The 23,050-nt window shown below is 44.3% G+C and overlaps 1 protein-coding gene across 1 annotated transcript in view; it reads right to left on the bottom strand.

The window, feature by feature from the left end:
- LOC132578419 (macrophage mannose receptor 1-like) overlaps positions 1–23,050 on the bottom strand; it is an 89,325-nt gene that overhangs the window by 19,035 nt on the left and 47,240 nt on the right. Inside the window, exons 20-25 of the mRNA XM_060248412.1 lie at positions 16,052–16,194; positions 14,949–15,063; positions 7,986–8,128; positions 5,171–5,300; positions 2,834–3,063; positions 1,181–1,346 (exon numbers count right to left, since the gene is read on the bottom strand). Of these exons, the coding sequence (XP_060104395.1) occupies positions 1,181–1,346; positions 2,834–3,063; positions 5,171–5,300; positions 7,986–8,128; positions 14,949–15,063; positions 16,052–16,194 (927 nt within the window). The remainder of the gene's footprint in view (positions 1–1,180; positions 1,347–2,833; positions 3,064–5,170; positions 5,301–7,985; positions 8,129–14,948; positions 15,064–16,051; positions 16,195–23,050) is intronic.

Genomic DNA, 23,050 nt, shown 5'->3' on the forward strand with positions numbered 1-23,050 from the left:
CTCTAATGGGCTGCGCTGTAACACTGCCATAAAACTTGCTGGGAAAGTGAGGAAAAGCTAAAGGGATTTAAAAAAATAATAGTGCATGGAAGTGAGCTGCCCCAAACTCCTAGTAGATGCACCAATAATCTGTTCTGTCAAAAAGCATAGCATCTGTACTGATGCTCCATCCAGAGCCACCTCACAGTTTCCCTGTTAAAAGAGGTTTTGTTTTTGCACTATGACTTATTTCAGAAAAAGCATAGCATCACTGGCAGCTCCCTTTTAATTCAGGGGCTTCAGCTTTCCATACAGGGAAAAATCACCATGTAGAAGTCTCCACTGTTGAATACATTGATAGGCTGGATTTTTGTGTGTGTAAAGTGCCATCAGATTGCAAATGACTTGTGACTACGCCAGTAAGGGCTATCATGGCATGTGAGAAGCAGGAGTGGTTTGGCATTGCCTTCCTCTGTAGAGTCTTCTTGTACTGACCCTGCTTAACTGTTGAGACCAGTGTTCCCTCTAAGCTGAGTTAGCATGAGCTAGCTCACAGATTTTTAACTTCCAGCTAACACATTTTTGTCTTAGCTCAGGAAAAATGGCCCCAGAACACAATCATTTATGCAGTAGCTCACAACTATAATACCAGTAGCTCACAAAGTATAAGTTTTTGCTCACAAGACTCTGCAGCTTAGCAGGAACATTGGTTGAAACCTGATGAGATCAGGCTGTATCACTCTGTCATTCCTCATAATATGTTGGATACAGTCGAATGAATTCCATTTTATTCCCACAATGCATTTGCAAAAGTGTCCTCATAGCCTCATAGCCAAAGGTGAATTTAAATCAATATTATGTTTAATATTGCCAAAAAAATAATAAAAATTTTTGCCACAGAACTTAATGGAATCTAAAGGTGCTTGCATTGGGCTAGATTGAGTCCTCTGTTCAGCAGAAGCAGCATTTAGACAGTCATTCTAGGTTGCAGCAGTGGTAATTTAGTGGAGAGGGGAATTCAAGCCATTGTTTATTATATAAACTCTATTATGTAACTTAAACAGTCTTTTTATCTCCCATTCGTTGTAAAAAAGAAATGCCAATTCCAATTTTATCTTATTACCCTGTTAAAATTAATATGGAGATCTAATAGTAATTAAACCACAACGTCCCAGATTACATGTTTACATTATTTACTTACCATTATACTTCTCACAGAGAGATAAGTACTTTTTATTGCATGTTCCTGTTTTCCATTGCCCATCAAGGTCTAAATAGACACAGGCTAGATTCTCTTTTGGCTCTCCAGGAGCCCAGTTGGTATATTCCAGTTTCCAGTCAGATACCCATCTATAATTCTCATTGGTCTAAAAGGGAAATCATAGAACAATAATTCAGTGGCTTTGAAAAGATGTTTTGTTTATTTGGAAAAAATATGGAAAACAGCAGACGTGCTCAAAAGAAGTCATTTTGTTTGTGTTCCAGCAAAAAGTATAAAGATTCCTGTGGCACACCTTAAATACCTTGTTCATTATGTCACACATTTTAATTTCATTAGATGCATCTTCAATCTGTAGGTAAGTATATACACAAAGATGCACAGTGATCTATTTATCACATTTTTATCCCACTCTTTCATCTCTCTATCATACAAGTAATTCCAATTCAGGCCACAGAATGTGGATCATTAGATCTTCAAAATGGAACCAAGGAAAGATAGAGGGGACTTCTCTGAAAACCTAAAGGAAGTCCAAAGTTTGAAGAAAAATCTGAAATCTTAATTAAAAATACATTGGGGGAATTAAAACTCCCCAAAATAATAGAAACAATGCTGGTAGCTTTAAGAAAGTAATGTCCACTAAGCTCCCTGTCAGCAATTTGCAGCTTGTTAAGCAACCACAACAATATTACCGAACCTTTCAAACCTTGGTTTCTGTAGAGCAAAGCGGGGGGCGGGGAGGCGGCGGAGTGAAGGTGAAAACTGGACTTAGTCTGGCAATGGCAGCCACTATTCAATTGGGGCCACGCCCAGTAGTGGCCCCCATTGCACAAATAAGCCTGAGCATAGCAGTGGAAGCCAGTGTACAACTGTGCCACATTTTTTCCACATAGAGGATGAGGGAAGGAGGGAAAGCTGTAGATCTGATAGAGGTAGGTTAGCAGGTGTAAGAAAGATATGGAAGCTGAAAAAATGAGAGAGGCTATGTGGGCTGTCAGAAAAGTGGAAAAGGAAATAGTGTGGGTGGAGATAAAGGGGGAAATGAGATGCCCTCTACAAGTCCTTGTGGATCCCCTTGTTTACATAGTAAGACAAAGGATTAAGAATTTATTTAAATAAATTAAAGCCAGGAAACCTGCTACAGAGGTAGTTGACCCCATGGGATGACAAAGATTCTTGAAGGAAAATATAGAGACAGAAGAAACATTGAAACCAACAGAAATACTTAGTCTGGACCTCCCAAGCATTTTTAAATTGCCCCCACCATGGAAGCCATTTTGTGACTGGACCTGCCTGTCATGGCAGCCATTTTATATTGGAACTTACTATTCTTCCTTAAAATTCCAAAAGTGTCACAGGTTCATAAAATGTGAAGTTTGGGGGAAGTGTTTGGAACTGTTGTTAAGTTTCTATCAAATTTTCTCTAAACCAGTAAACTGCCATACATCTGACTATAAATTAGGCACCAATTTTATGCAAAGCTCATTGCAAACTTTATCCATACAGAACATTGTCAATAGTGTCAGCTAATGAAATGTCTACAGTGTTAAATTATAACCATAAAAGATGCACCATCTGAATACAAACCCTCAGGCTGAGTAAACAGCATTGCATTCATGTATGCCTTGCTCTTACCACATTGCTGTTCAGACCAATCCATACAGGTTCCTCATATTTTAACACCAGGAGCCACAGGAACGATTGGCTATAGGGATTCCGAATGCTGATGAGTTCTGAGTGTTTAGAATGACACTCTTTTCTGGCTTCTTCCCAGGTTGTAATTCTAGTGAAAGAATACTTGCTGTGTCCATAAAGTATATAGCCAGATGCTGAACTTGTTGTTTCAAAGTGAAAAGACACAGGGTCTATGCCAAAGTGATAAAAGAGAAAAGGTTAACACTGATTTTAGACTGTACATCTGGACCAGTTGACTGCATGGAGTCTCCCTAGATATCACAGAAAGTTTAGGGCATGACACAACAGAGTGAAATGCATTTATACAAATGCTTCCAATGGGAATTGTTGTTCATGGACCTAAGATTTCACTCCAGCTACCTTAGACTGCCTCTCCCACCCTTGTTTTCCTCTTCTTTCCCATTCACATTTTCAACTAGACTATGGTGGATGGACTCCATCCCTGTACAGACAGGCCACAGGCCAGGCACTACCCACCAGCATACCATGTGTTCTGCAAGATTTGTGGTTTCCAAAAGTTGGCAACCCCATTTTAGGTTGTGCTTTTAGGTCAGAAACTAAATGTCCAAAAAGAAAGTAAAGATGGATGTGATGGGGAGTTGAAGAACCTAGTGCTAGCTAACAGATTTCAGTACTGATTTGGGGCTCTCTGGCATGTTCAATATATTTTTGATTGGTTTCACTGAAGTCTTTAGAATCTGAGATGGTACCAGAAAGAAGACTGCTGAGTGTCTAGGTGCTGGTGCATGTGGTGCTAAGAACTCCAGAAGTTCCAGGGCAGATCCAGGCCCAAACTGTAGAAAGGAGACCAAGCCTGTATCTGCTCAAGAACTGAGCCTCTCCTTTCTACCCTTCATGGCACTTAGGGTTGCCAGCCTCCAGGTGGGGCCTGGAGATCTCCTGCTTTTACAACTGATCTCCAGCTGGCAGAGATCAACTTCCCTGGAGAAAATGGCTGCTTTGCAGGGTAGACTCTATGGCATTGTACCATGCTGAGGTCCCTCCCCTCCCCAAACCCCACCCTCTCCTGGATCTGCCCCCAAAGTCTCCATGCGTCTTCCAACATAGACCTGGCAACCCGAATGACACTGCAATGGAAGCAGGGATAACAGGGAAAACCCAGTTTCTGCTATACATGCTTTCATAAGGTTGCCATCTCTGGTTGCTTTTTAGGGAGAATCAGAAACTAACTTGTCTGTCACACATGCCTACACAGATCTACTACTACAATACAGATTCCAGGCCAGCGAGATCAGCAGTGCAGATCGGCTGGCTGGTGCTATTGAGCAGCCAGCCCAGGCATCCTAATGGTGGAAAGCCTATAGGCCCAGAGTAGGAAAGAAGGCTCAGGAGCAATGTTCCCTCTAAACTGAGTTAGTGTGAGCTAGCTCCCCGTTTTTTATCCTCCAGCTCACACATTTGCGTCTTAGCTCAGGAAAAACGATCCCAGAACAAACTAATTTATGCAGTAGCTTACAAAGTAGAATTTTTGCTCACAAGATTCCACAGCTTAGAGGGAGTATTGCTCAGGGGTTGATTCCAGGAAACTTGGCTGGGGCTATATAAGGCTATGCAATGCCAGGCAAGGGAGGAAGTGGTTGGGGCTGCTCCTCAGGCTGCTGAGAAGCCCCAGAGAGAGAGATGGGGACAACCAGGAGCACCCCAAATGGAAGGAAAGAGCTTGGTGGCTTAAACCCACCTCCTCTCCATTTCTGAGACCACAGAAAGGGCAGAAAGGGCCAGTGCCTCCAGCCACTCTCAGTGCAGAAGATACTCTTGTGATTTCCACAAATGCCTTCAGACCTTTGTCAGGGGCACAAAACTGAATCACTCCCCCGGATAAGCAACTACATGCCCCAAGGCCCAAGCTTCCTTCTGGTCTCCTGATCTGTGAAAAAATAGATACCACAACTGTGGCTTCCAGCATCAAGCACCTCCTTGTTGCACCTGCTAGATCAATTTTTTTTGAAATGTATAATGATTGTCATGATTTAAATAGTTTACCATGGCATTTGAAATTAACAATCTCATTTAAAATTGTATTAATAATTTTAAATTGCAAATTGTTTAATTTTAACTGATACTATTGTAATCGTTTTATGGCTTTATGCTTTCAGTGTTTTATTGTTGATATTTATGTTGTTAGCCGCCCTGAGCCTGCTCCGGCAGGGAGGGCGGGATATAAATACGAAAAATAAATACATAAAATTTTCTGTGACCAAAATTTTATATTGCAAAAAATGGGCTTTCAGGTCTACAAAACATCTGAAAACTTACCAGTGTTTTTTTGACAGATGTATCCATACTTTATTGAACATGGTCTATCCTTCCAAGTCCCTGCCGATTTCTCAGGCTCCTTTATCATAGCAACACAGTCCTTACTGGCTCGGTAGTGGAACCCGTGGTGCTTCAAAGAAATAAATGGAAACTCACTGATATTCTCATAATTAAAATAAATGTCAATTTACCCTTTCACCACTCCCATCTATGTATGCATATTTTGTTATCTATTAATTGTTGATGTCACAAGCACATAGGCTAAGAATTATTTATAAACTAAGAAGCTTTTACCTACTTACATTGACCATCCTCCTCAAATGAGCAACCGACTGTGACAGATAGTTTATTCACGGTCACAGACTGCTGTGTCCTAGGCTTAAATGGGAGAACTGTTACTTTTGGAGGGAAGCTGAACAAGCCAAAGCTTGTACTCCACACCAGGGTTCCAGAGAAGGCTAAGCGTGCCCAATCAGGGGAAGGATTGAAACATAAGTAGCCAATCAACATCTAGGCTCATACTGTACCCTGATAGGCCCTTAGGGCCCTGTAAATAGCCAATCCATGTAGATAGTTAAGGACCAATCAGAAGGGGGCAAGAATTGTATAAAAGAGCGGGAAGTTTGAATAGAGCTCAGTCTGTGTGTGTGTTCCTGAAGTAAAGCTTGCTGAAATCACTCTCCGACTCTGGTCTCTTACTGCGCCAACCCCAGTACTTTACACAGACCAATTAAAATACAAGAATTTAAAAGCTTCAATAAAAAAGATAAAATCTATGCTATAATAAGTATTAGGAGAGACAATTGTCTTAGTATGTTTAGTATAAGAGTTACATCAAGATGCAAGTTAAAACAGAATATCTTAAAACTAAGAAGCAGTAAAACGAGTCTTTCTGATACTATAGCAGGCAGCACAGAACTGGGCAACAGCTTTGGAAATGAGCTTTCATCCGAAAGCATGAGATTAAGACATTCTGATTCCAGCAGCCCAGAATTTGCCCTCAATATAAGCTCTATATATTTCACATGGGCCTCTTTATACCAGGAACACCTAAGAATTATGTGGTAGTGGATTCAACTTCCCCTAAATCACAGTGGCAAAGCCTTTGTGGAAAAAATCCCCTTGTACCTGACCTCAAGAACTGTTGAGGGAAGAGCTGAGCATCTGGCCAGAGTAAAAGCTTTTCTGAATTTATGAACATCTAGGTGATGGAGATAGTTTAAGTACACAACCCAATATCTAGTCTGCCCTGGCGATCTAAAAGCTGGGCATTTGGCAAGATCAGACTGCCTCTCAATGTCCTTAATTCTTCCCTTCACAATTTCCTTGGCCTGGTTCCAATTCAGAGCCAGAATTAGGGTTGCCAAGTCCTCTGTGGGCTACCTATTGTACCATAGAGTTTTCCATCCCAAATTGCTATAGCATCCGGGAAAAACCATAGAGTTTTCCCAGAAACACCCAGAGTAGCTGGCGCATGACATTGTCAGTGGGAAGATGTCATGTCCGGGTGACATTATTACACCAGTGACGTTGGGGGAGGTTCCCCACGCCGGCCCAACGTAGGTTGGCAAGTTGGGAACCTCCAGGGCAGGAGAACCCCTGCCTGGGCAAGGGGCTTGGCAGTCCTAGCCAGAATGGTTTCAGTGGAAAAACCGAGAAAATGTAATTTGCTAAAAACAGCTTTCAGCCAATTAGACTGAAAGTTGTCTTGAAGTATCATATGCACAAGACCACATGGATGAAAGTTGATCCTAAGCCAGTATTTGAGCAAGTTCAGGGTGATACTGGCAGCCATTGTCAGCATGCCTGTTTCCAGATGAATGAATGAATTATGCACACACTTAGGGACCTGCAACACAGCTCTTAGAAATTTAGACTGGACCCTTTCAAGCGGGGCAAAAGAAGCTAGGGAGGGACCAAGAAAACAGCCATAAATATATAGACCGTGCATACGTGGTTATGGTCGCCAGCAGGCCTGGAGAAAAATATCCTGTTCCTTTAATTGATGTTTATTGTGTAGAAATGAAGAGCTGAAGCATTTCAGGTTATAGAGATTAATAACATCAGTTGCTAACCATCATCCCACTAAACATCCTGCAGAATATCCTGGCTGGCCCATGAATTGTCAGTTTTCATGTGCCCATCACAGAGACCATGATGATAAACTAGTGTATCAGCACAGGAACAAATGGTATATTTTTCTCCTGATATACTAGAATCTTTAAATTGTTGGATTCCAGGCTCTACCAAACTTAAGGACTGAAAGCATATATTGGAATGAAAATCCACAAATGGTGAGATAGCTGGAGATTTCAGGGAGTGGCCAGGTTACAGCTAATAACAAAACTAAGCATTGTTCTCTACTTATTCCACTGGCAAAATTCAAAAAGAGTGACATGGTGAGAAAGAGCAGAATAAAAATGTAAAACTACAAAAAGCTGTATAATTGCTACATTTAATGCACAAAACCAGGGTTTTTTTGTAGCAGAAATTCCTTTGCATATTAGGCTACACCCCCCTGATATAGCCAATCATCCAAGAGCTTACAGTAGGCCCTTTAAGAAGAGGAGGTGTAGCCTAATATGCAAAGGAATTCCTGCTACCAAAAAAAAGCCCTGCACAAACCCTAATCTTGTTCACAATCAGCTTATTTGGACTCATTTGAGATTCAATCATGGTTTAGAGTTGATTTACAACTGGGTTGACCGTCCTAATACTTTTCCATATATGTAATTTTGTTTCAAAAAATGGGGGAAATGGTGATACAAATTTAATTGCTTCAAAAAGGAGAAAAGAATTTGCAAGCAGCACTTACAGAAGAGCTGGGGGCATCGTTGGCCCAGTTTGTATAACGCACACTACTTCCATCTGTCCATAGGAACCTTCCCTCTTCAATGATATCATGCAGCCCAATCCAAGAATCAACAGGAACATCTTTAAAGTGCATGGTAAGGAAAGCTGAGTGAAAACAAAAATAATACAAAGTTATACACACAAACACACACAAAAAGAATGGACTTGCACAATAAAGACTATCTAGTACAGGGGTGGCCAGACTTTGGCTTGGGAGCCACATGTGGCTCTTTCGCACATATTGTGTGGCTCTCCAAGCCAAACCAACTGGTGGCTTGGAGAAGGCATTTAAAGGTAAAGTTCCTTCCTTCCTTCCTTCCTTCCTTCCTTCCTTCCTTCCTTCCTTCCTTCCTTCCTTCCTTCCTTCCTTCCTTCCTTCCTTCCTTCCTTCCTTCCTTCCTCTGATGTTTATTCTATGTGGCTCTTAAGTTAAGCAAGTTTGGCCACCCTTGATCTAGTACATTAAGGCCGAGGTCAGACACACATAAATTGACGAGATGGGCATGGATGAAAGCCAGTTGCATGTCGGATTTTATGCGGTTGTCCAAACATCAGCATCTGGCAATGGTCGTTGGCACTGCCACAACTGGGACATGGACTTTTTTGATAGTACATTAAATCCGGACCAAGAATGCTTCTGACGACTCCCATGCGTACTTTCTGTGTTTGAACGCTCCATTGTAGCCGACTCGTCACAAGCGCACATCTGCTTCCCTGTGAGAGCCCATTCCAAATGATATTGCACCAGCAATTGTTGACTCATCCTTCTGAGGACGGTAAAAGGAGTCCCCAGCTTGCTGGGGGGAAAGTGTAATGACCAGAGAAGGCAATGGCAAACCAGGCGGAGAGACAGCAAAGAGAACTCCCGGGCTTCCCCTCCCTGGCCGGGTATTTAAATTAGGGGGGGGGAGCAGATCGCCCACTTTTGCTGGCACTTTTTTTTTTTTTTTTAAGCCAAGCATGATATCCAATGGTACTGCGCTTGTGCAAGTGTGGAATGCCATCTCAGAAAATGAGGTCCGGTTGAGACCTCTGATCAACCAATGACAGGACCAACGCTGCTTAGAACTGAAGGATGGAGGGATGTCTGATCAGGAAATTTGTTGTAAAAAAGCTGCGGGGTATAATAGCGACGGATTAGGGGTGGATTTAATGGTGAGTGTGACCGCGGCCTAAAACTACCTTTTTCAATGCCATGTGAATCATAGGGATTAGTAAATGGAAGGACTTGTGAAAAGTCAGTGAGAGAAACCCAGTTTAGAAGAACTTCCCCAAATCCCATGCTAATAATTATCTGCACAGGTAAATTGGACACTACGTAATGAAATGATTCGGAAAGTTGCAATGATAAGGAGATAGGAACTGTGGCCTATACTACTGTATTTCTGCCTATCACTGTAAGTGTGCTCCTACTGTGTAGTTTCTGCCCCCATTTAATGTGTCATGTTTACGCGCTTATGATTTGTTTCAAATTCATTTGAGATTATTGCTGGACTTTGTTTGTAGAAAAAGCCCAGCAGGAACTCATTTGCATATTAGGCCACACACCCCTGACATCACCATTGTCTCACATAGGGCTTTATTGTAGAAAAAGGCCAGCAGGAACTCATTTGCATATTATTGTTACATAATATTATTATTGTAGAAAAAGGCCATCAGGAACTCATTTGCCACACCGCCTGACACCAAGTCAGCTGGAACTGCGCTCCTGTGCATTCCTGCTCAAAAAACCCCCTTGATTTCTGCTTGTTTTCAGGTCTCTGTAGTCCAAACCCATTGCTGTTCACTGCATGCCCCATCTTGTTGACTGTATTTGACTTAGTCTCACTGAGAAAGGCAGACTGTAAATAGTTGAAATAAATAATTGAACAACTCAAACTACCATTATAATATTCAATCTTGCAGAGCTGGTAGAATGGTTGAGGCTAGGAAATTTCAAAAGAACATTTACTTGTCAATGGCAACAGCCCTTTGCTGCCACAGAATGGCAACAGTACATTTTACCTTATGATGAGTGCTTGATTCAGAATGGGCACAACTCAAAAAGAGCACCCTGCATTTTGAGCTGGGTAGAGATCCAATTTACTTGTTTAAACTTGGAACTATTTTGTAATGAGGTTTTCAAGAGTTCATCAATTACACATTTTTCTGACACCAACCCATGTCTGTCACTCTTCTCCACTACAATCTTTCTCCACTTACACTGATGAGAGAGAAGGCAGAACTGGAAAGGACCAGTAGCAATGGGGTGCATATGGTGTAGGCCTAGATGCTCCCATGAACAGGTAAAGAAGCATTCACTGGTTCCAAAACATTCAGTGTATTGTTCTCAACATTCTTGATGTCAGTGGATGCCCCCGAACATACTCATGGGAGTATTTCATCTGAATTTGGAGGCCTTTCTTGCTAAAGGTGCCTTTCTGCCAAAAGTCCTATTTTTCAAGGTTATCCTTTGGAAAGGGGGATCAAATGTACTTTTGAGGATATTCATTCATTTAGGAAATTTATTTTTATACTACCTCTCCAGGAAAATAAAACATAATAAAAAATATAAAACATTCAGAATTATTCATTAAAATCCAGTACTAAAAGTCCAGCCAGAGCATAGAACACTGAACATCTAAAACTAAGCAGTTTCTTTAGTCTAAGAGCACTTTAAAAATAGTGTTAAAAATCAACCTCTTAATTAAAAGTTGGGTCAACCAATGTTTGGGTTGGCAACTAAATGACAGTAGAACTTCACCAAGAGAACTTCAAGGAGAAGGGTTGTCATGGACCAGCCAAGTCCAGCAGAGCAACAAGATGAAGAGGACTCCTCTGAGGAGGGGGTAGTCTGCAGACCTGACCCAAGCCTGTGGCAGAGGTGTCAAGTTTTAAGTGTTTGACTCACTCTTGAGGGGTTCTCCAGAAGTTTCCTGAGATAACCCTTCACTCAGGCTGGAGCGTGCGTTCTCCCTTGACAATAATTTTATTGTAAAGGCCCCAAGAAGTCAGATCAGAGTCAGAAGTTTTCTCAATTGTTTCTTATTTTGTTTTGAATAAATACACAAGAGATTAGCAAGAGAATATATATCATACTAAACAAGATTATAACTGTGACAACCACCTGGATAATACTCATTATAGCATTAACAAGAAATAGTACAGTCAAGTCAATAATTACCTGATCTAGCTGAGTGCCCCAAAATTGTCAGCTTTGGATCAAGAAGCTTATCTACCCTATTAAGCTGCCCTTTATATATGTTTAAATATTGCCAACCTAACAAGCTCTTAATTTTTATCCCTTCTTTAGCTTAAATTGTTAGCTCACAAAAGCTTTCTAGCTCTCAATATGGTATTGTCATCCCTACTTGCGGTTTTGGTTATGAATCATTGCTGCAGGCTTTGCTTATGCTTAAAATGATATGAAATCTCTAACACATGCTGATTGCTGATAATACATTTCCTGACAGAGGTACTTCAAAAGGAGGCAGTCCCTGATAGATTTTCAGCCAGGAACTGGCACACTGGCCCCTCAGCTTCTCATCCCTGGACTGGCTGTAGTTGAGGCACTGCTTAACTCATGGAAGCACCCTAATACTCAATGGGGTCACCAATGATTTTACCTGAACCAGAGATTCTGCCAAAAAACAGACCAAGTGAGAACACTCTGTGTTTGAGCCAAAGAGCTTGCCACGGCATTCCAAAAAGTTTCTGTCTAAGGTTGCAAAACAGTGTCCTCAAGGTTAATTCCAGTCTCCTGCCTCCCTCCCCTCCAATCCTTCAATGGAATGTTCAAGACAATGAGTTCTACCAGGTGAGTATCTCATTCCCCAATACCCCATCCTGGTACCTATTGTGTTATCCTATGCTAATGTGCAAACCCCCTTTCCCCCTTTCCCTCCTGCCTCTTCCCCAGAGTACCAAGATAAAACTTAATCTCAAACATTAAACCATTATGGTCTTTGCTGACTGCCATCAGGAATACATTCACACCTTTTGTATTAAACTGGGAATCTATTCAGAGTACCCAGGATAACCCATTAATGATTTTTAACTAGATCATATTCCAGGAGGAGGGAACACCCCTCCAAACACTATAAAACATGACAGCAAATTATGCCCCTTCATGCATTCTGTGGCTGGCATATATGGTTTGTACCCCCTGTTACTCTGTGTAATTGGGCCTCTTTGACATGTTACACTGGTTGTGCATGTCCCCATCTCCATTTTTCTCTTCACAGACATCTGCACATCCAGACAGGTAAATATAACCTTTGTAACAATCCCTGAAAGTATCTATTCCTCACCCCTAATTTTTCTAGCTTCTTGATTATATGTATTTTTGAATGCTTTAAGTGTGATACAGGTGGTTTAGCAGCAAGGGGCTCAAAAGCACCAGAAAGGGAGTAGCTGTGTGAAAGCAACTTGTCTGTTAGCTCCTGACCTTGCTGCTTGTTTTCTGGATTGATTTCCTTGTCTCTGACCTTGGCCTTTATCTAGAAACCTTGATATTGGATTCCCCTTTGAACTGAAAGCAATGAGTGACATCTAGCCAGTATCTGAACCTTGGAACTGTATTTATTAATTACTTAAATGTATATTTAATTAATGTCTAGATGTCTAGAAACTACCTCCATGTGCTTGCTGTGTGCCAGCAATCAGGACCAGGGTATTCCATAGGTGAAGTGCCACTATTGAAAAAGCCCTTTCTTTGGTTGACACTTGTTTTACCTCTAAAGGCAATGGCATGGAAAGCAAGACTTGTGAAGAGGACCTTAGCTGTCAGGCTGGACAATAAAGGAAGCAGTGGTCCTACAGGTACCCTGACCTCAAGTTATATAGGGCCTTAAAGATAAACACAGGGTTGCCAGGTCCCTTCTGGCCACCAGTGGGAGATGGATGGTAGGGTTGCCAGATGCAGGTTGGGAAACTCCTAGAGATTTGGGGATGGAGCCTGGCACTCTTGACCCTCAGCTCTTAGTGTCTGGTTCTCAGCCTGTGGCCTGATGGTGGATTCCAGCCCAGCCTGAGATGCTTTGAGTACCCTTTGTTTCTTGTTTACTTCTCTACACCTTGTTCTGTTTATTTAACTCTTTATTTAAAGCATACTAGATTTTTTGTCAGTCACACAGGGTCCCCATTGGGGAAAAATTGGGATAAATATGCTAAATATTAGGCATGGGCATTAACTGAACCATGAACCGCAATTCATACATGAATCAGGCCAGTTCATGGTTGCTGAACCAATGGTTTGGAACAATGCCTCCCACTAAATGTCCCCAAACATTCCATTGAAGGTTCAGAAGATTTGGGGACAGTTCCTGCCCACTTGGCTTCCCCAAGCAAGGTACCTGAGGAGGCCAAAGGGAGGTAGCTGCAGGGTGCCTGAGAAAGCAGCTGCAGGGCACCTGAAGAAGCCAACTGGGCAGCTCAGCAGGGCCTTTAGAAGAGTCGATCCTGTGGGGAGATATCTCCTCACATGATCAGCTGCTTTGCCAGCTCTGTTGCCCTGCCCAGTAGAAACCAGAAAGCCCAGCAAAGCTCAAACTGACCCTACAGGGAGTCTCCTTGATCTTTCTTCACTTCCCCAGCCAGCTTGCCAGGACTGGCTGGGTGGGAAAGAGAAGAAAGATCAGGGAGCAATCTTTCAACTGTATCCTATGGGCCCATAGGATACAATGAAGAGCTCGTGGGCTAGAGAAGGGAGGGGTGACATTTAAATGCCCCCCTCCCAGTTATCTGGCTGCTGAAGTCTGGCTGGAGAAGGGAGCGGGAGGCAGTTAAATGCCTTCCCATTAGGGTTGCCAAGTCCAATTCAAGAAATATCTGGGGACTTTGGGGGTGGAGCCAGGAGACATTGGGGGCAGAGCCAGAAGCAAGGGTGTGACAAGCACAACTGAACTCCAAAGGGAGTTCTGGCCATCACATTTAAAAAAACCGCACATCTTTTAAATCCCTTCCCTCCATAGAAAATAATGAAGAATAGGGGCACCTTCTTTTGGGGCTCATAGAATTGGACCCCCTGGTCCAATCTTTTTTAAACTTGGGGGGTATTTTGGGGAGAGATACTGGATTCTATGCTGCAAATTTGGTGCCTCTACCTCAAAAAACAGGCCCCCCCCCAGAGCCCCAGATACCTGTTGATCAATTCTCCATCATTTCCTATGAGAATAAGTCTCCTTAGGGAATAATAGAGTTCCCTCCCCTCCCACCGCTTTCTCCCTCTCTCACACACACACTTAACTGTCTCTGGTGCCTCCAAAACAAGGACTGGAAAATACAGGGGCTATGCTGCTCTTTTTTACACACACACTCACTTGTCTGAAATGAAAGCAAAACAACGAGGGGCTGCACTCTAACAAGGTCTGCTGTTGCTAACCCTCCCCCTTGAAGTACTTCCTGCTTCCTGCTCCAATTTAAAGGAACACACACATTTTAAAACTGGACCTGTTTGCAGGTCCTGCTGGAAATCTAGAGGTACATGGTGGCTGTGGGGGGAGGGGCTTCCCCCGCTGGCCAGCTGGCTGGGGGCGGAGGAAAGCCTGTAAAACCGGGGGATCCCCCGCTGGGGCCTGGGGATTGGGAAGCCTACTTCCCATCCCTCGCCCCAGCCATAATGAACCACGAAACCACGAACCATGAATAGTTCAGGAAAATCATGCTTTTGTAGGTTCAAATGAACTATGAGTCAAATGAACCACCCTTTCCCCCAGTTCATGCCCCTCTCTATTAAATATATAAATAAGTATTCTAGGTTGTCGAGAGCCACCAGGGCCCTCCAGAGAAAGATTCCTTCTGGGTCACAGCCCACTACACACAACCTAGATCCGATGCAAACATATTAAAATAAAATGAACATCAGGCTCCACCACCTCTCACCCCTGAGATCAGTGCCCTGGAATCCTCCCCATGCAGATTACATGTATTAACAAAGTGATCACACCTTGAACAGCTTTGCTAGGTATAGTTGCCAAGTTTCCACCTAGGTTTTTACATGCAGTACGTGCAGCGCTCCAATTTTTTCTTTCTTCTTCATTATAACCAAATAGTTGGAAGCACTGGGGGGAAAAAAACAAAAAATTCATCTATCATGAAATGATTGAGGACTATACACAAGGTCAGGTAGTGAGACTATGGTTCAATTCAGACATAAAGGAAAAATATGTTTTAATATGGTTCGTTTGTGAAACTAACAAATCCTATTTTGCTTCAATAAATAGTGGTTATATTGCCTTCAGTCTCTCTCCCCCCTTCCCAGCACTCACATACTTTGCAACCCTGGTCTGTATTGCAACCCTGAGGAACAACCCAGGGTTAAGTCAGGATGTCAGCATTCATACATCAATGAAACCATAATTAGTATATTGGGATAATAAACTAACTTCAAAGCCTAATTTCAAATCCTGGTTTGAAGTACTCTAACTATCCATAGTTAATGGAGTAGCCCATGTTCTCAAAGGCTCACAATAACTATCTATACTACAATTTTGCAATGTACTCTCTTTTTGAAATAACTATGTAAGCAAAAGTGTGATTGAAAAGCCCTTACTTGTTGCTATCAAGGCAGAGACTGATCTGGCTGGGGCTAAGGAGAGCCAGTTGTTCAGCCCAGCTCTCCCCTGTGCTTGAAGCATGGAAAAGACCTGAAGGGACTTTTGCCCACCCAAGGCATCTTGTGTATGAAACTGTTTAGTCAGTTTAACACAGCTTCTATTGTAAGCTGCCTTTGGTCTGCATAGCGGTTGTTTAACATCTTTATATATAATGATGGTTCTATATCCTGTTTATTTTAAAGATTATACAGTAATATTTTTTTTAAAAAGGGGAAAATGCTGCAAATTTCTATTGAGGTTATTTCAAAACATTTGGGGGGTTTGAACCATATAAGCTAAATGCTGAAAATACCCATTTTTATTTTCAAATACTCATGCACTTTGAAGAAATTATGGCTCTTTTGGAAAATTACAGTGTTGATCACTTTCCCTTTTTTGTTATTTTGTTTTTACCACAATATGCTTTTATATTTGTGTTAGCTGTATTTATTACCTTGTTATTGTACAAAAACCAGCCTTCAGCACAGCCTCCTTGAGCTGCCGGTGATGTGGGAGCAATGGTTGAACGGACAGAACTGTTGTGCCTTTCACAGATATATCTCTTCTCTGCACTGCAGGATATATCATTCCATAAACCTGAACAGAGAAAATTGTCAAGCATGCGGTTTCAATGACGAGTCAGGTTTGATGCAAAACTACGTTTATTGATAGATCGATACTTTCAGTGTAACAGATTCTTGAGAGTAATGCTAAAGATACATTGATACAATACTTTTAAGGCATAATTCAAAAGGATTCCAAAAGGTGGGGGCAAGGGATGCGCTCTCACACATAAACTATCATAAATGTCTACATTCTCATGGCTTTATCAGGACTCCGTCCTTGCTTTCCCCAGATGTGCCACACTCCCTAACAGGAATGTATGGGAAGGTACTGATTACTCTTTCTCAAGTTAGTTTTGTTTCTCTCTACTTCTGCTTTGCAAGCCATAAAGTAAGAAGGGGGAGGAAGAAAGAATAACAGAGTTAACAGACCTTGGTCCTCCATGATATTTCACAGGCCAGGCCAATTACCAATGGAATTCTACCATGCTTGACATACTGCCTCCCTTAACATCAATGTCGGGGTTTTTGAGGGAATGCTTTATAGAACTTGTTTACCAAATCAGGGGCTAAGACATTTTGTTCTGCTACCCATTCATTTTGGCTGGCCGGGAAATGTTTCCACTTAATCAGATAATACAACACTCCACGTTTTACTTTAGCATCTAAAATTTCTTCTACTTCATGAGGACTCTGATTCCCAATCTGGATAGGTTGTGGAGCTGGTGGTTGAGGGTGCCAAGGAGTACCACCCGGGTCTCTTCGCAACAGACTGCAATGAAAGACAGGGTGTATTTTACTAAACATCTTGGGTAACTCCAATTCTACTGTCACTTTATTGATTACCCTTTTGATTTTAAATGGAACCAAAAATCTATAAGCCAGCTTCTTTGAAGGCTGATTCAGCGGAAGGTTTTTTGTTGACACAAACACAGAATCACCCACTTTGAAATCCCACACGGGCACATGGGATTTATCATATTGTTTTTTATAAGCTTCCTTGGCCAGTTCTAGATTCTCTTGGATCCCCTTCCAGCTGCCCTCCAATTTGCCTCACTATTGCTCGGAAGAGGTGGGGTCCCGGGCCTACTCTCCCCCTGGCAACAATGGGACAGGCTTGCCTTCGTATCCATTTACAATCTGAAATGGGGAAGCTTTGGTTGAGTTATGCACACTAATAATAATAATAATAATAATAATAATGATAATAATAATAATAATAATAATAATAATAATAATAATAATAATAATAATAATAATAAATTTATTTTTGTATCCCGCCCTCCCCCGCCAAAGGCGGGCTCAGGGCGGCTCACAGACATGGCATTCCATGATTCAAATAAAACAATGTAAACAACAATTTTAAATATAATCAATTACATAAATAACTTAGTTAAAATAGATAAAATAGGTGCTATAAAATACTATAAGTCATAATATACACAAGATGGCTAGGTGGCTACAAGTCAGTTTAGCCAGGTTCTGTCTCAAAGGCAAGCTGGAAAAGAAATGTTTTGCAAGCCCTGCGGAATTAGTTCAAGTCCCGCAGGGCTCGCACCATCTCTGGAAGATGATTCCACCATCGAGGGGCCATTGCTGAGAAGGCTTGCTCCCTGGTTATCTTCAGTCTAGCCTCTCTTGGCCCAGGGATTGTTAAAAGATTTTGAGAGCTGGATCTCAGTGCTCTCTGGGGAACATATGGGGAGAGGCGGTCCCTTAGGTAGGCAGGTCCTCGGCCATATAGGGCTTTAAAGGTAATGACCAGCATTTTATAGCGAACATGGTACACAACCGGCAGCCAGTGCAGATCCCGCAGCCCAGGCCGCACGTGTTCCCACCGTGGTAGTCCCATTAGCAGCCTGGCCGCCGCGTTCTGGACTACCTGAAGTTTCCGTGTTCGGTATAAGGGCAGCCCCATGTAGAGGGCATTGCAGTAGTCTAGTCTCGAGGTGACCGTTGCGTGGATCACAGTTGCTAGGTCGCTGCGTTCCAAGAAGGGAGCCAACTGCCTCGCCCTCTTGAGATGGAAGAAGGCGGATCTAGCAGTGGCAGCTATCTGGGCCTCCATTGATAAAGAGGATTCCAGTAGCACTCCCAGGCTCTTGACTTTGCGCACTGGTATCAGTGGCGCACCGTCAAAGGCCGGTAGGGTAATCTCCCCTCCCAGTCCGCCACGGCCCACGCAAAGGACCTTGGTCTTTGCCGGATTCAATTTCAGCCCGCTCAGCCTGAGCCAGTCAGCCACGGCTTGTAACGTCCGGTCCAAGTTTATAGGGACCTCACCAGCCCGGCCATCCATCAGTAGATAGAGCTGGGTGTCATCTGCATACTGATGACAACCCAGCCCATACCTCCGTGCAATCTGGGCAAGGGGGCGCATGAAGATGTTAAACAACATCGGGGAGAGAACTGCTCCCTGAGGCACCCCACAATGAAGTGGGTGCCTCTGAGACAGCTCCCCCCCAATTGCCACCCTTTGTCCCCGACCTTCAAGAAAGGAGGAGAGCCACTGTAAGGCTAGCCCCCGAATTCCTGCGTCGGACAGGACAACACACTGTTGTTCTAACCATATTTGGCAAACAGCAAGAGGTCCACCCAATTAGATTTTTGGTGGTTCACATAACACCGTAAATACTGTTCTAAAAGCGTGTTCACCCGTTCCGTTCATCCGTCCGTCTGTGGATGGTACGCTGAGCTCAACCCAAGTTCTATACCAATCAGTTTGCAAAACACCCGCCAGAAGTTGGCAACAAACTGTGGGCCTCTGTCACTAATGATCTTATCATGGAATGAGTGGAGTTTCACAATATGGTGGAAAAACAAATAAGTTAGCCTCTTAGCGGATGGCAATTGTGCACAAGGAATGAAGTGTGCCTGTTTGGAAAAGGTGTCCACTACTACCAGAATTACGGTCTTCCCCTGAGAGACTGGTAGTTCGACTATGAAATCCATTGACACTACAGACCAAGGACGTGTGGCTGTTTCTAGAGGCTTCAACAACCCAGGGGGCTTTCCCCCTCTTCTCTTAGCCATTAAGCAAATAGGGCAAGAAACCACGAATTCAGAAACGTCCTTTTTCATAGAGGGCCACCAGAACTGCCTGTTAATTAGGTGCAGTGTCTTCAAAGTGCCTGGCCAACTTGTTGGAATGGCAAAATTGCAGGACCTCTGAGTGGAGGCGAGTTTGTCGTCTTTATACCAGAACCCATCCTCTCTCTTTTGCACTTCACCCAGCCGGTCTTCCCCCTCCTTTTCAGTCTTGGTTGCCAGCCGTTTCCCCCCCACACACTTCTCCATCTGCAGATTCTGCCTTGATTTGGACCGTGTGGTTACCATGCCGGCTACTCGAGAGGGGGAGATCAGGGAGTCTACTACCTCCTTTTTCTGGCAATTGTGCTGAGGGAGGCGCAAAAGGGCGTCTGCCAAGAAATTTTTTGTCCCTGGGATGTGCTTCAGTACGAAATCGAATTTAGAGAAAAACCCCGCCCACGTAATTTGCTTTTCAGTGAGTTTACGGCAGCCGGTAATCGGTCCAAATTTGTGATCGGTCCAAATTTCAAATGGCAGCTTGGCGCCAGGACTGCCATATTTTTAAAGCCTAGGTCACAGTAAAAGCCTCTTTATCGCACACCGACCAATTTCTCTGCTCCTGGGAAAATTTCTTAGAAATATAGGCACATGGTTTCAGCCTCCCCTCCTCATCCCTTTGCGTGAGGATGGCTCCGAAATTTCTTAGAAATATAGGCACATGGTTTCAGTCTCCCCTCCTCATCCCTTTGCATGAGAATGGCTCCGACAGCGACGTTGGAAGTGTCACATTGCACAATGAAAGGCTTTAATTCATTGGGGTGGCTCAAGACTGGCTCGCTTGTGAACAGCCTTTTAAGCTTATTGAACGCTTCTTGACATTTCGGTGTCCAATTTAGCTTTGCTCCCGGTTTTTTGGAGTCCGGACCCTTCCCCTTTGTCTTCAATAACTCAGTGAGGGGCAACATTATTTGAGTGAACCCCGGTATGAAGGTACGGTAAAAATTTGCGAACCCGAGGAACGATTGGAGCTGTCTACATGTCCTCGGGGGAGCCCAATCTAGTACCGCCTGAACCTGACTCGGGTCCATAGCCAATCCATGCCCAGACACCCTGCAACCCAAATAATCGAGTTCGGTTTTGTGGAACTTGCATTTGGACAACTTAGCATACAGCTTGTGCTTTAGCAGTGTTCTGAGGACTTCCCTCACTAGCTTCACATGCGATTGGAGGTCTTGAGAATAGATAATTATGTCATCCAAGTACACCACCACCCCCTTAAACAAATATTCTCTCAGCACTTCATTGATAAAGTTGATAAACACTCCCAGCACTCCTTGTAACCCAAATGGCATCACTAGGTACTCAAATTGTCCCATTGGTATATTGAACACCATTTTTCACTCGTCCCCCTCTTTGATGCGCACCCTGAAATATGCATCTCTCAAGTCCAACTTAGTAAAGATCTTCCCCTCCAACACTGTATTGAGTAAGTCCTTGATGAGGGGTATTGGATATGCATTATAAGTGGAAATCCCATTGATCCCGCGAAAATCCGTACAAAGTCTAAGCGAGCCGTCCTTCTTTTTCCTAAAGAGGATGGGGGCTGCATGGGGGGCCGTGGCAGGTCATATAAAGCCTCTCTTCAGGTTCTTATCTAGGAACTTCCTCAGTCCTTTTTCAGCCCACCCCATTGAGTACAGCTTTGCCTTAGGCAGGGTTTGCCCCAGGATCAGTTCAATGGCACAGTCCGTGTCTCTATGGGGCGGGAGTTCGTCGGCCCCCTGTTCACTGAACACCCCCCTTAAGTCTCGATATGCCTTAGGGATCATCTGGACTTGCTCCATTGTCAGGCAAACCTTCTCATTTTGGGGCGGCGGATTGGGGCCCCACTCCTTATTCCAATGATGGGCTTGGCACCTCGTATCATTGAACTCTATTGTCTGGTCCCCCCAGCGAGTGTCTGGCTCGTGCTTTGCCAGCCACCCCACTCCCAAAACTACATCGTAAGAGGAGGATGGGCTATTACAAAAGCCTCCTGGTCCCAGTGGTCTTTAATGCCCACCGGTACTAATTGAGTCTCTAATACGCATTGTTCTCCCCTCATCACTGACCCATCCATTTGCTCGAATTGAATGGCATGCGGCAAAGCTGCTGTGGGAAGCCCCAACACGTCCACTAGTTTAGGGGTGATTATGTCCCTCGTGCACCCCGAGTCAATCAAGGCTTTCACCTGTATGAACCTCTTGAGTCTGCTGTTCAACAAAATCACTGGTACAAAATATAGCAACCCCGTTACTCTTACCCTGAGTGGTGCCGGTTCGTCGGCGACCTGCTGATTGGCACCATTTAGAGCAGGTCGTCCTCGTTTCCCGCCGGCTCATCCTCCCAGGACATCTCACTCAGCTCATTGATGATGATGGTCTCCTTGTCAGGCATCGAGCTTGTGGCTGCACTGCTCTTCGCCGCATTCTTAGGGCGTCCGGTCTGCTTCTTTGGAGTCGGAGTGCTTGTCTTGGTGGTGGTTGACGCTGGCCTAGGGAGGTTAGGGCAGCCACTGGCCAAGTGGTTGGGGTCCCTGCAACAAAAACACTTGTGGATCGCCGAGGACTTCCCTGCTCCTCCCCCCACCTGGGTCTTCTTCACCTCCGTCTTCACCCCTGGTTTCTGGTCATGGCCCATCTTGCCACTCTGCTGCTGGTGCTGCATGGCCACTCTCTTCATGTTGGTCTCTACCTCTCCCGCCAGCTGTATCCACCCCACCAGAGTGGTTGGCCTCACTTGCTGCGGGGCTCGATCCAGGACACTAGCATTCAGCCCCCGGGTGAAATGCTTGATCTTCATCAGCTCACTCCACCACCTCACTTTAGCCGCGTTGGTGTGAAACTCGGCCGCGTACTCACGGATCGACATAGAGCCTTGTTGTATGTCCCTCAGGGCGGCCAACATGCGGGTCTCCTGTAGGGGGACCTCATACTGGGCCAGTAATGCTTGGAGGAAAGTGGCCATGTCATCCAGTTCCGGGCTCATGGCCTCTTACAAACTCATGTACCATCGCTTAGCGGCTCCCTTCAGCTTTGATCCCAGGTAGTCCACATGGCTAAATTAGTCAGGGAAGGTATTTCCCCAATAATGCATGTAGCTATTGGCCTGGATTGTGAAGTACTCCACCTCTTCAGGGTCCCTGTCAAAGGTGGCCTCCAACTCCCTCCCTCGGCCTTGAGGGGCCGGGGGTGCCGCCGGTTGCCCCAGGGCGGTATTGTCGCAGGTCTAGCCGCAGGTGGTTGTGGGGCTCTTCTTGGGTCAGTCATCCTCATAATACGGTCGACTTGCCTGTTGAATTCTCCGGCCATCATGGTGGTCATCGCTTGCATCTCATCCCGCAACCCCTTGGCGACCTCTTTGACTTCCTTTCTTACCATCGACCGGAATTCTTGAGCAATTTCATCTTCCTTCTCCCCCGGGCCCATTATTTCATGGGTCCCAGCTGCTTCCACCTCTGCCAAAGGTGGATCGATTTCCATGCAGGTCGCTGCTGCGCTCCCCTCCTCCCCAGGCTCGGCCGCCTCACCTGCTCCTGTGGCCATCTTCAGCCGGCGCATGTACCTGGTTAGGATGGCATCTCTGCACACCGGTGCCTCGTCCATCGTGGTGGTAGAGGTATGCGGTTGCCACTGGCGCGGGGTGACCAAGAGTTGTTGAATATGGAGAGGGGAGCCCTTCCCAGCAACTCTCTGGGCGTCCAGCACGTGCCACAGTGGTGCTGGTGCTCTCGCCCCTTTCTCAGGTTCTGGATGTTCACTGCTCACTGGAATCTTTTCAGCCATCCGGTTACAAAGTTGCCAGGGCTGTTAAACTTCTTA

The sequence above is a fragment of the Heteronotia binoei genome, chromosome 10, assembly GCF_032191835.1.
Source record: "Heteronotia binoei isolate CCM8104 ecotype False Entrance Well chromosome 10, APGP_CSIRO_Hbin_v1, whole genome shotgun sequence".
Lineage (NCBI taxonomy): Eukaryota > Metazoa > Chordata > Lepidosauria > Squamata > Gekkonidae > Heteronotia > Heteronotia binoei.